Source organism: Chaetodon auriga, chromosome 3 (assembly GCF_051107435.1).
Source record: "Chaetodon auriga isolate fChaAug3 chromosome 3, fChaAug3.hap1, whole genome shotgun sequence".
Classification (NCBI taxonomy): Eukaryota; Metazoa; Chordata; class Actinopteri; order Chaetodontiformes; family Chaetodontidae; genus Chaetodon; species Chaetodon auriga.
This window is the reverse complement of record NC_135076.1, coordinates 12279052-12291788: the sequence shown is the minus strand read 5'-3', so window position 1 is coordinate 12291788 and position 12737 is coordinate 12279052. Positions and strand designations below refer to the sequence as shown.

Genomic DNA, 12737 nt, shown 5'->3' with positions numbered 1-12737 from the left:
CCCACAAATATCATCATGATCCAGACCAAGTGGATTGTGAGGTTCCTCTCTTTGGAGTAAGGGTGCAGAAGGTAGGTAGAGCATGATGGGAAATATAATGAAGAAAATAAAACTGCTCATCTGCAGGGAAAACATCATCAATCAACAAATCAATCAATCAATCAATCAATCAATCAAAACCTCTTTTGTCTGTGAGATCAGACACTTATTTCTTATTCAGAAGTGGAGGATCTTGTTTCAACCATAATGACATTTTAAAGAATATTCAAAATTGATGTCAGGTTTTCTTAACCTCAAACATACAGTATGTCAAGGTAGTACTTAATATAACTGCAACGTGTATGATAGATTCATTCTGTCCTTGCTCCAATGATTGCTGTACAGATGGTGTGTTTAGACTCTTTCAATAGGTAATGACATGAAATTGTTGACATGTTCAGGTTTAACCAGAAAGTTGATGACAAAAAAAAAAGGTTGTCAAAAAAAGAAAAAAAAAAAGAAAGGCGAGCCAAAGGTCACACAGGCTGCACAGGCTTCTGGTGTCCGTAGCAGACGTCCCTTTAATTACTATAGGGATGTGCGGACACTGAAATATATTGATGTAACTTATGAGAACCAGTGTTTCTTCTCTTCTCCTACATCTAAATACTTCAGATCATTTCTTTTGGCTTCCCATCCCTCTCAGCTGCTGAATGGTGCCTTAAGTCTCATTTTAACGTTTACTCTTAAGGATTTCATTCATATTTTCTTTTGTGTTTCCACTACTTGGGTCATCTGATTAAAGTATGCTTCTCACTCACAGTGAGTTGCTGCATTCGTGATTCCAGTCATTCGGTCAGTTATTTATTAATTGTCCATCGCTGTATTCTTCGTATTCATTTATGGTAGCATTTAGCATATTAATGGTCACACTCACTTGTTCCGTTTGTTTGTATGCTTAATAGTTATTAGTTTAGGTTTTGAATGCACAACTTTTACTTGTAGTGGAGTAATGTAGTGGAGTATTTTCAAAGTGTGGTATTAGTACTCGTATTACTCCCAGTACTCGTAGTACTAGTATCAGTACTTAAGTAAAGAATCTAAACAGCTGAATTTACCCATTCACCCAAATACTCATGAAAATCCTGCGCTGTCATTGCATCTAATGGGAATTTGGTGTGTGTGTGGGTGGGTGGGTGGGTGGGTGGGAGGGTGGTGGCTCTTAAAAGAGCTACATGTTTCAAAACTTCTGTGGAAGTGTCTGACTGGTTTGCTATGAAAGCAATGGACTCGCCACTCTTACTGTGGACTATTGTTTTCACCTCTCTTTTCACTTCTGATCAGGTTCTGCAGCATTGTCTGAGCTTTTTTACTCAACATGCATGAGATGCCACACCTCATGCAAGACCTATTCTTTCACAGGTGTCTGAGGCGACAACAAGGTTTTCATCTTAATCAGGTAAGAGTTTTCAATTTGTTGATAAGAAACAAGATAACTCTATTTTCAAAGGAAAATGAAAGCTTAATCTAAGGAGTTGGAAGCTCACAAGGTCCAAGCAAAAGGAGATTTATGAAGAGAAAACAATTGCTGTTTAAGTTGCAGAGCCTCATTAGCCAGTTTTTTGATAACTCATCTCTTATCAACTTCAACTTATCAACAGCTGCTCACTGGAAATGAAGAGATTCATCAGTGTTTAAAAGTTAAACTTCTTGTATCATCATACTACAATCTTATAAAGAAACCTCCTTGACTGCAGCTTCTTCCTGTGCTGCCCTTGTTGATATTTTGATTATTAATGGATGGACAGTGATTATTTGCATTGATTGACTTTGAAAGATTGCAATTATTTTCATACACGCACACCTGCTTGATATCACAAAGTCCATAGCTAAATTAATATTCAAATGAAAGCCAAATGGCGGTCCAAAATCTAATCACATCATCAGCTCTTCAGGATGAATTGGCTGTGAATGTGCTGTAAAAACAACACTTCGGTTAAGTGCCACGCAGCATCATTTTATTCAGTTTCAGCTCACAGGTTAATTGTTCTCAGTCTGTGGTAGAGCTGAAGAGCCAATGGCACAACCCTTGACAGAGTGGAACACCGGCCTCTTTGACTGTTGTGAGGACGTCAGCTCTTGTAAGAATCAACAACATATTTATTCAAAATAAAGTCATATTTTGTGAACAGTGTAAAACTTTTTTCCTTGTTTTTCTGTCCTTCTTCAATCATACAAATCTGCTACAAATTACAACTCTATTACAGCTTTGACTCTGTTTTCCAGGCTGCTATGGTTTCTGGTGCTGTCCTTGCCTCGCCTGCACCGTCTCAGGAAATTTTGGAGAGAACCGTTGTCTCCCATTATGTGACATCTGCAGCCCTGCCATTACAGCAGCATGTGGACTGCCTCTGTGTGTGCCTCCTGCAGTCCTGTCTCTGAGAGTTGGCATTCGAAACAGATATGGCATCAAGGTATAACACCTTTATATACTTGAATTTAAAGAATGCAGGTTCAATGGACACTTTTGTCGTTCTCTCTTCTGCTTATTTCAAAAGCGGATGTAATGGAAGACATCAAGTGATAGCTGAGGACCACAGCAAACGAAGCATAATCAGTACTTTTATTCCTCCACAGGGCTCTCTCTGCAAAGACATCGCAACTTCCTGTTTCTGTGAGTGGTGCTCCTGGTGTCAGATGCATCGTGAGATGAAATATCGCAAGAAAAACTCCACTGTCATCGTCAACGTGCAGCCTGCCCCGGTGATGATGGCTCCTGGAGGCCAGCCTCACGGTGGTTATGTGAGCCATCCGGGGGTGGTGTCGTACTGAGCTTTGTGGCTTCTAATTGGTCTGCTGTTTATCCTGAAAGAAATTTGATTCAGTGCACTTCTTGCCTCCGCTGCTGTGGTTGTTTGCTGTGTTTTTGGACAAGTGTGAGGCTGAGAGGGAGGACACGGTCCCTCCTCTGACCCTGTACTGAGCCTGCTGCTGTTTGTGTGGTTACACTGAACACAGAAATGTATATTCATCTGTGATTTACGAAGATGTGGTCATTTTTAATGGTGTCCCCCTTGAGTCAAAGCATGCTGGGTAAATTTCAGTTCCATAATGATGATCATGAAGATTCTGTGGTGGAGGTTGGTGCACACGATCAGTTTCTCCCTCTTCTTAAAGACGTACGACTTCTCTGCCTGAATAAAATCTAAGATCTCATGATGATGGATCAGAGGTCTGCATCAGCCTCCTGAACAAGACCAAAACTCTTCCTTCCTTCTCTGTTATGTATAACAAATACACGTAACATTACATCATCAAGTTTACCCAATGGCTTTCTGAAGGACTTTAAGTAGATGTTTATTTGAAGTAATATTATTCTTACCTGCAGCAATATTCAAATACAAATTACTTGCTGGTGTCTTTGTGCTGATGAGGATTAAATCACAGTCTGTTGAAGTGTGTAAAAAAAAAAAAAAGGGAAATAAAAGAAATACTGTGTTTTCAAACAAAATCTGCTTTTTATTACTTATTAATAGTTTATAATTAATTATTTAATTAATGTTTACTTAGGATACTCTGTTATTCATTCATTCATTCATTCATTTTCTATACCCGCATATCCCTTTCGGGGTTGCGGGGGGCTGGAGCCTATCCCAGCTAGCAATGGGCGAGAGGCGGGGTACACCCTGAACCGGTCACCAGCTTATCGCAGGGCAACATAGACAGACACACAGACAGACAACCATTCACACTCACACTCACACCTATGGACAATTTAGAGTCACCAATTAACCTAATGAGCATGTTTTTGGTCTGTGGGAGGAAGCCTGCTGCGCCACCGTGCCGCCCATACTCTGTTATATGTTGTAATAAGAAAAAGAGCCAAAAGATGGCAGGAAAGTAGCGCAATCTATAGCCAAGCACCCATCACAACAAATCCTCCTCAAAACAAGACTTCATGTGACCTCATGAACTTTACTGACTGATTTTCTTAATTGCTATGTTCTTAAAACATTGTGCTCACCTGGTTTCTGAGGAACTGCTGCACTTGCTGCCTTTGTTGTCATTGAAATACTTTCCCGAGCCGTCAAACAAGCTGCTGTAGGTCCATGTCCTCTCATCCTCATCTGAAATTCTCGAAGGGGGACAAACTTTTACCCACCAAACTGGTGACGTGGTAGAAGCACTGACATTTTATTGGCCACAGTGGCAGCTCATGAGGACGCCGGAGTGTCAAATGTCTCTCAATGGTGTCACTGGCAAACGTGACAAGGTGGAACAAATGTTATGGGCACACTCAAGGTTTATTTGTATGGACTCATGTCCCATCCACCAAAATGGACACATGACAAATTCAGTTTATTTGCTATACTATGCTATACTTACATTTAATTGCCCAGACAGACGACAATGTGTCGCAGTAATATCATAATGAGACCATCTTCAGACAGACTCCCGTGCTCCCTTCATCAGGGTGAAGAGTTCAAGCAGGTCAACAGGACTGAACACACACGGATCCACGACTGCCACAGTAACAGCATCTATCCTGGTAGTTAGCAAAGACAAATAAAGAAACAAGTCAGAAATTTCTTCTGTAAACATAAGAAGGGTGAATAAGTGTTTGCTTTTAGTGGACACAGTATATTCCAGCATATTCATGGAGAGGCCATGTTGCTGCTATCGCCTGGCAGGAGAACAGCTTTGTGTTTTTTAGGCCAGAGCTGTCATCAGATGTCAGAAACTGAGTCACACGGACCCTCCTAGCTTGATGGACGTTATCATCCTCACCTGTTGACTTGTTCTTGTCATCATGGGTTGAATCCTGGGAAACACCCTGCAGCCTCCTCTGACCTGCCAGTTCACCACCGCTTCTTCAGAGTGGAGTTTTCTCCACAGTCCACAGTCATCGTGTGATGAATTGACATTAATTTAACTAAATGCACAGATGTAGGACTCAGGGCGGCGTGCATGGCTTTGTGCTGACCTGCAGTGCACAGCGTCTTCGTTGATAACTGTCTTGTAATCAAACACATGTATGTTATTTTAACAAAACAGGTCCTTTTGGGGCAGTTCAGCTTTGTATGTTCCTGTATTTTGAAGGGGAAAAGTGAACATTTATATTTCACTTGGATGCAGGAATTAAACAAAAGCCAAACTCTTCTTAACCCAAAGTTTCGATTTCATTTCTTTATTCAATAGATTCAAGTTTTTCTGCATTGCTTGTGTTTACCCGTTGACGTGGACCAGATGCCATTCATAATCCAAAACCATGTCCTTGCATTCATTCACAGTGTCAGAGTGAAGAGGAAGGCAGTCCAGCTCGATCAGGTGAGACCTCTAGGTTTGCTTGTTTCTAGCAGTTCAATGAAACTTTAAATGCTGTAAAAGTTCAGTTATAACGGAAGATGAAGAGAAATTTGTTTTAACACAGCCTCACGCAGCACTTTTTGACAATTCATATTAGCCTCACCACAAAAACAGAAGAGGCATCCTGGGTATTTCCAAATGTTATTAGTATTTACCGCGGGCTATCATTTAGTAATCTACTTGATGTTGTCGCTAATCAGCAGTACATTTATGGTATTTTTCTCATATGGTGTCAGTTTAGGATGATCTGAGTTGTACAGCCAAAGGCTTTTACTGTATTTTATACACAATCAGTCTACACATCCTGTTCAGACGTTTTCCAAGTAGCACGAGATATTTGTTTGCCCAAGGCTGTTGCATTGTAGGTGGTATTTGTTAGTCAAAGGGAAAGCAACAGGGCTAAAAGGAAGGTCGTTTGTTTGGGTGTTACCACAGACAAATTTTCTCACGTTTTGCAAGAAGCTGCTTGGAACTCTAATCAGATCGTGTAGTGCAGAAGATAAATATGTGGTACAGAAACGAGTTCCTCTGGATGTAGTGGTGAGATTAACTCAGTGTACTCCTCTGCATATCATGTTCTGAGATATGAGCGTTCTGTCATCTATTTCAGCTTTTGCTCTGATGTCTCTGTTAACAGGTTCATAGTTGACCCTCCGTGGCTAAAGTTGACCAATGGCAGACAAGCCCTTGACAGACTGGAGCAGCGGTCTTCTCGACTGCTTTGAGGACGCCAGTACTTGTAAGAATCAACACCAGAAATTTAACTATTTTCTATTTTTTGCATTATTAAATGTCTTATTTCTCTCATTTCTATGACCTTCTCTAGTAATGCAAAGCCACTTGTGAGGGTTTGTAACACTCGGCTGGTGTATCTCTGTATTTTTCAGGCTGCTATGGCTTCTGGTGCTGCCCCTGCCTCGCCTGCACAGTTTCAGGAAGATTTGGAGAGAACAACTGCCTTCCATTATGCGACATATGCAGCCCTGCCATAGCAGCAGCCTTTGGGATACCTCTGTGTGCTCCTCCTGCCGTCTTGTCTCTAAGGGCTGCCATTCGAAACAGATATGGTATCAAGGTATGATTCACGTAAAGCTGATGTGTACAGAATTTCACGACACGTTGAATAAAAGTGAAGCCCTGTTAATTTTGGAACTTTACATAGATTTCTCTTTGGCGCCCCGCAGGGCTCTCTCTGTAAGGACATTGCAATTTCCTGCTTCTGCACGTGGTGCTCCTGGTGTCAGATGCATCGCGAGCTGAAACATCGCAAAAAAGTCCCCACCGTCATCAACGTGCACGCTGAAACCACTGTCAACATGCAGCCAGCGCCAGTGATGATGATGATGCATGCAAATCCACCCCAAACTGGTTTTATGAACCAAGCAGGGGTCATCGTGACGGCATAAGGAGCTTCAGGGCTTCTCATTTGTCTGCTGTGTCATGTGAAGGAAATGCGATTCAGAGCACGCTGCTGTTTGTTTTGTTACACACAGACCAAATGACTTTGTGTAATCATGAAAATTAGGCTCTAACTACAGTAATACTTGATAATAAGTTAGAAGTCAGTCATTTGACCTTAAGCTACACTTCAAAACACTACAACAACATTACAACTTTAAGTTTGTCTATATGTATTTTGTATTTGTTCATTTCAGTATCTTACTCAAGCTCCACATTCATTCAGGTTCAGTGGGATTTCGGGTCAGATGTCTTTCCCCTGTGGAGACAAGCGGACTATCTGTACTGCAGGTCTGGACCACTCGTGAGTTTTGTTTGTACACAAGAGGAACAAATTCTGACAGAGCCACTAAAGAACAGATCTGTGTGAGTGGTTCTTGCATGAGGAACAATGTTTTTATGAACATGAAGTGCTCAGAGGATGACTTGGCAAGAGCATCTTACTAATTAATTATTCACGCCTGCCATACATTCATGCGTGGCTGAGTTGTCTCTTGTAATGACAGAAAGGCTTGCTAAACAAAGTCGAAAAGCTGGTTCAATCACCTGCATTCAAACACCTCGCCTGGCAAACGTTAGTCATCTGCATAGAATGTTTCATGCCTTGTCCTCACACACGGGTTATTTCTTCACAGGGTGTTGCCTTCTTCCTTCTCCAAAAAAATCCCCTCCACACAAGCCCTGTTTTAAAAAATCTCAAAAACACAAGTGGTGTCAAGAGCATGGAAACAGGCAGCGATGCAACACTGGCTTCTGATTCTGTCGGCCAATCAGAAGCCAGAGCTTCTACCAGGAGGCTACCTGCAACTACAGCTTTGATCCTACTAGAGCAAAGGGCTTCAGCAAACTAAACAAATGAGATAAAGGCACTCACTCTGTTGTCACAAGGCAAAAGCCCAGTTTTTCCTGTCTACACGTCAAGGCTGCAGAAGTTCTGAAGGAGTGAAGGAGAAGGCTTTGCTGTCCTTTTTCCATGCATGACTTTTTATACCTTCTACATTTCATTCTTCTCGTCATTAATTTGTTTAATGAAGCACTTGAACCAAATGTCTTTACGCTGTTTTCAATCTGCAGGTTATATTTGTACAGACAGAAAGAAAAGACTTTTACAGATCTCAGTTGTTCTGAGTTCATTTGGAATAAAGTGATATTTGCTGTCAGTGTGTCCTGCTGTATTTTTCAAGAACAAAGTCAGAGAATTTTGAGTATCAAAAGTCCAAGATTTGAAGGCCAGTGTTTTCACAATCCTTGTATTTTCTTCCCTGTTAAAAACTGCTTCCCAAACGACGAACCATTTACCAGAGCGATGAAACTGGGAGTGCCCGCCTTGACAAAAAACCTGTGAACAAGAGAGAAAAACAGAGACAAGAGTGTGAAGGAAGCCTGTGCAACTTGACAGACAGATATATATTCTCTAACAGATAACTTCCTCCCATATACTACATTCCTCAACTGCACTGGACAATGCATGAGCAGGAACATACTACTCAGAGCTTATCACGCCGTCTACACCATGAGCACCCGCCAAAGAGGAGATATGTGTCATCAAATTACTGCACTGACGGTACAGCATGACAGACAGGAGTCACAAAACTAGTTTCTATTGTCCAGTAATTACTTTTTTTTATTTTTTTTATTTTACGGAAGAAAATCTGTTGAAGTCTGACATATTTAAGTCTCTCTGGTCACACTCCAGTCCTGTGAAAATAATTCCTGAATTAGATATGAAAATGTTGAATCTTCTGGCTCCATGCGCTGCTTCTCTGATGTCCACCCTCTGTCTTGCTCCTGTCCCGCTTCGGTGAATTAAGAGTTTATTTCAACCAAACCAGAATATGTGATGATTGCTGGAACAATGGAAAGACCAACCAGGGTGGTTTTGCTGAGTTATATTTTGTTTCTGTCATGTTTGAATCAAGTGTGTTTTACGATGATAAAATTACTGTTTTATGAATGGAGTCTGGTGGCTTTGGCCAGACCGATATAGCAGCTGTTTCTGGTTAAACATAAAGGACGTTAAAATAATACACAGGTAGTATGTCTCTTGTTGTACTGGTTTTCCCACTTATGAAGAAAATGCACAAAAACACGTATTTGAATGGTTTGATTTTTTAGAGCGAACATTTGAATGTCATTTTTGGCCAATTTTGACAGTGCTAATAACCACTGACATTTCTGGAAACTCAAAATGAAGGCTGCTATATTTAACACACAATATCAAAAACTCATTTTAGGCTGAATAAGACAAAAAGGAGACGCACTTTAAAACATAAATTATAATCCTGATTCCAGAAAAGTTAGGACGCTGTGCAAAATGTAAATAAACAGAATGCACTCATTGCAAATGAACTGTGTTTACAGACAACGTATATTTTATATAACATATATTTAGCATATATTTACAAAAAATCAATGAAGTTGATGAGGTCAAACATTGAATATGTTGTTTCTATACTTCTATATTCAGTTGAGTAAATGTCAAAAAGGTTTTGCAAATGATCACATTCTGTTTTATGTATGTTTTGGAGAGCATCCCAACTTTTTTGGAAGCAGGGTTGCACCAAAAAATGATGGACACCTGCCAGCAAATCAAAACGACGAATTCTCAAGGTCAATAGTGTAAATCAAATCAATCCAAATGAGACCTCACTTCATGAAAAACAGACTTTATCTCAACACGTGTACCTTTTATGCTGCAACACTTTTAAAAGTGGCGTCTCTGGGTCCACTTGGTAGAGTGTCTCCTTCTGTTCATCTTCAAAGTACAGCTGGAAAGTGAGGAAAAGTCAAATGAGGTTCATCTGGATTACAAATTGATCAGTGTCATTTCAACGACACTGGTTTTGGTCATGAAACATAATCACTGTTTGACAGTTGCACTCTTGCGTACTTGTACTTATTTGAAAGTAATAACTGAATTTCGGTCCATAATATATAATATCAAAAGTCAAGTTATCACTCTGTTTCACAATAGTAAGGACGCAGAACAGAACAGAAAAAAATGACACAGTATGTTCACTTCTTCACGATGGGGGGGTGATTCCTTATTCCGCCATGACTGAATAATATTGAGGCAAAACACACAAACCTGCAAATTTTGTGGGTGGTATTTTCTGTCCGTGTCCCAAGGTGGAAGTTCTTCTCCAAACATGACTGCCAGGTGATCTATGAAACTGGAACGAGATGAATAAAAAAATTAAAAGCAGAGAAATACACCAAATCAAGACACATGCACGAGGAGACAAAAAGACCAGTTTACCAGTTATTCTCACAGAAAGCAGAGATGAAGTCACTCTGCTGGTGCTCAGGGTAGAGGAAGAGAACAGGCCAGTGCAGGGAGCCCTGCTCGTCCAGGAAGACCTGAGCGCCTGTCACCTCCTGAGAGCTGAGGCCGTCCAGGCTCAGCTGTGATATCGCTGCTGAGGAGCCTTCATCTTCATCCTCACTGTCTGAACCACGCTGACGGGGCTGCGCAGGCTGGAGGAGCTTGATGCCTCGGTCCTGCATAACACACACAAAAATGCATCCGATAATCACTACGGAACTACAGACAGGTAGATCTTACATCGTGGTTACATTAGGGATGTGTGTAATGAGTCGACTCGTCAATTAAACATTACAACCCAACTCAGTAGTCGGCACCAGAAATACTAGTCAGTTAAACTTATTATCACTTTAAATTACAGGATGATGGACAGAGTGTTTTCTTACTTTTAGACTAGTCAGCTAGTTTAAGTTTAAACATCAAGGATATTTGTCATTAGGAACTTCCCTTGTTAACATACCCTCTGTGGCAGATCTGACACATCCTTTCAGGTTTAACACGGTATGTATTACAGTTTTAAATAAGGTGCTTACCTTTATAGCAGCCAGAAGAGCTTCTTTCTCACTGTGCATCTTTTTTTCTTTGGCCTTGGCCTTCCTGGCATCTCTCTCTGCTGCTCTCTGAGGCACAAAAACAAAAACAGGACTTTACGCTTTGCCGAAACGAAGACCTCCACCCCAAAGTCAACCGAACCTTTCAGTGATTGCACCTTGTGTTTATCTGCTGCCGCTCTCAGCTCCTGCAGCTTCTTGTCAGTGGGATGGGCCTTGAGTCCCTCATCACACCACTGGATGGCCTCTGCAAACATGCGCAGCTCTACACAACACTGAACACCTGCAGAAGCACAGAGGAGCACGTGATTGATTTTGTCCTTCATCCAAGCACTGTTTTGCTGTCTACGTACTACTATGATATTCAAAGATTTCTAACCAAGTTTAATGTCATAGTTTAGAAAAAAAAAAAAGTGACAGACCTCTGATCAAGGCTTTAAGGTGGTCTGGTTTGATCTTCTTTGCAGCTGTTGCATCATTCAGTGCGGAGCGCATGTTACCTGTGTGATATAAACCAGACCTGAAATAAACTCTTTGTAAGCAACCTCACAACAATTCATATTCCCCATGCTTGATACACTTGTGTGTCACCATGCTGTGAATGAGTGATCCTGGCATGTGAAAGAGAAATCCTTACCCAGGTGGAAGTGCGCTGCGGCTCGGTTGGTGAGGAGGACAGTGTCCAGTTCCTGGTCGCCACATTTCTTCTTCAAACCTGCTGTGTAGGACAGTATGGCCTTTTGGTAGTTCTTCTCTTTGAAAAACGCATTTCCCTCGTCCTTCAGGCTCTTTGCTTGCTCTGGGATGGAATAGAACAAATGAACTGAATCATTAAGTTTGCCAAACTTTCAAAGCTGTTTCCAGTTTCCACGGACGACAACAGGCGTCGCTTCAGGGACTGGCGGTTCATCTACCTTGTGGGGGTCGATCTTCATCATGGATGATGGCCTGTAGACAAGCTAGTTCTGGGTATACTTTGGGGTCAATCTCTTCAGGGGCTGTTTTCATGAACATGGGGACTTTGTTAAACTCCTGAATGAGACAGACACAGAGGGATCATTGCGGGTTGACAGATAACTGACTTGTCACGGTAACAGCTAGCTTGCTAACGCTAGCTTACAAAAACACCACTAGGGTTTACACGGCTTACTTTCATAGAATGACTTTCTGGTTACAGTTGACAACCTTTAGTGTCTTACCTCTTCCCAGTTGTTTTCAGAGAAGCCATTTTTATATCTCTCGGTCTTGAATTTGTCCATGAACTCGTCCATGCCATCGTCGCTCTCATACTGCACCTCCGAGGACGCCATTTTGGATCAATATTGATATGTTTTAAAGGACTTTTGTGTTGTTTACAAATTTTATACAAAGTGCGACATATTACTGTACAATCGCCACGTACTTTAGAACATGTCCAGCTCCTTGTTTACACATGTGTTTGGGCCGTACGACCTAAGAAAAGTCCGTGCAGAAACACGTCACCGGTATCTTTGTTCCACCACGGCCTCGCCAGCAGACGATGACCACTTGTCATTATCAAACCGGCGGATATGGAAAATAACTGTAAACATTTAGTGATGTAGCTTCCTGACGTCACTTTGAACGTAAATGGTATTTTCTAGAGTGTTTCCTTTTATGCTTCTTCGTAGTTCAACAAATGCATTTGCGAAGGAAATATTGTAAATTTTACCTAACCTCATTCGCATATTTTTTGATAAACAAACGATTACATTAGATATGATGAACTGCTGCAAACCAATCTGCTAACAGAGTATAATTTGGTTAAAATAATGAATTCCTGCTTTTAAGTAGCAATAATGACATTTTAAATACAGTATATCTCAAACGTTGCAGTTCTGCATAGTGAGCCATGTTGTTTCTGATGGTTGTGCTCTGAATGCAGGACTTATTTTGGGATATTGACACTTCTGTTTGAGATCTCAAAACTATTTCCCACTTTGTAAATGGTAAATGGTAAAGTGATGAGGAGGTGGTACAAACTGCCTAAGTACATTTTAAGGTAAATGTATTTTATTTTGGTATGCTACTTTACACTT

The 12737-nt window shown here is 41.0% G+C and overlaps 2 protein-coding genes across 2 annotated transcripts; one reads left to right on the top strand and one right to left on the bottom strand.

Annotated features, from left to right (window-relative positions):
* The first annotated feature begins 5271 nt into the window (after window positions 1–5271).
* LOC143317987 (cornifelin-like) lies at window positions 5272–6752 on the top strand. The gene is made up of 4 exons (XM_076725824.1): window positions 5272–5307; window positions 5984–6085; window positions 6234–6421; window positions 6531–6752. The coding sequence occupies exons 2-4, from the start codon at window positions 6019–6021 to the stop codon at window positions 6750–6752; spliced, it is 477 nt and encodes a 158-aa protein (XP_076581939.1). The 5' UTR covers window positions 5272–5307; window positions 5984–6018.
* A 1103-nt stretch (window positions 6753–7855) lies between these two features.
* On the bottom strand, window positions 7856–12147 carry ttc4 (tetratricopeptide repeat domain 4). Its single transcript, XM_076727227.1, has 10 exons — window positions 11880–12147; window positions 11595–11712; window positions 11318–11479; window positions 11103–11180; window positions 10839–10963; window positions 10663–10749; window positions 10064–10305; window positions 9893–9977; window positions 9490–9572; window positions 7856–8143 (listed from the first exon to the last, which is right to left on the bottom strand). Exons 1-10 carry the CDS (start codon window positions 11988–11990, stop codon window positions 8044–8046), a joined length of 1191 nt encoding a protein of 396 aa, XP_076583342.1. The 5' UTR covers window positions 11991–12147; the 3' UTR covers window positions 7856–8043.
* Between the last annotated feature and the right edge of the window lie 590 nt (window positions 12148–12737).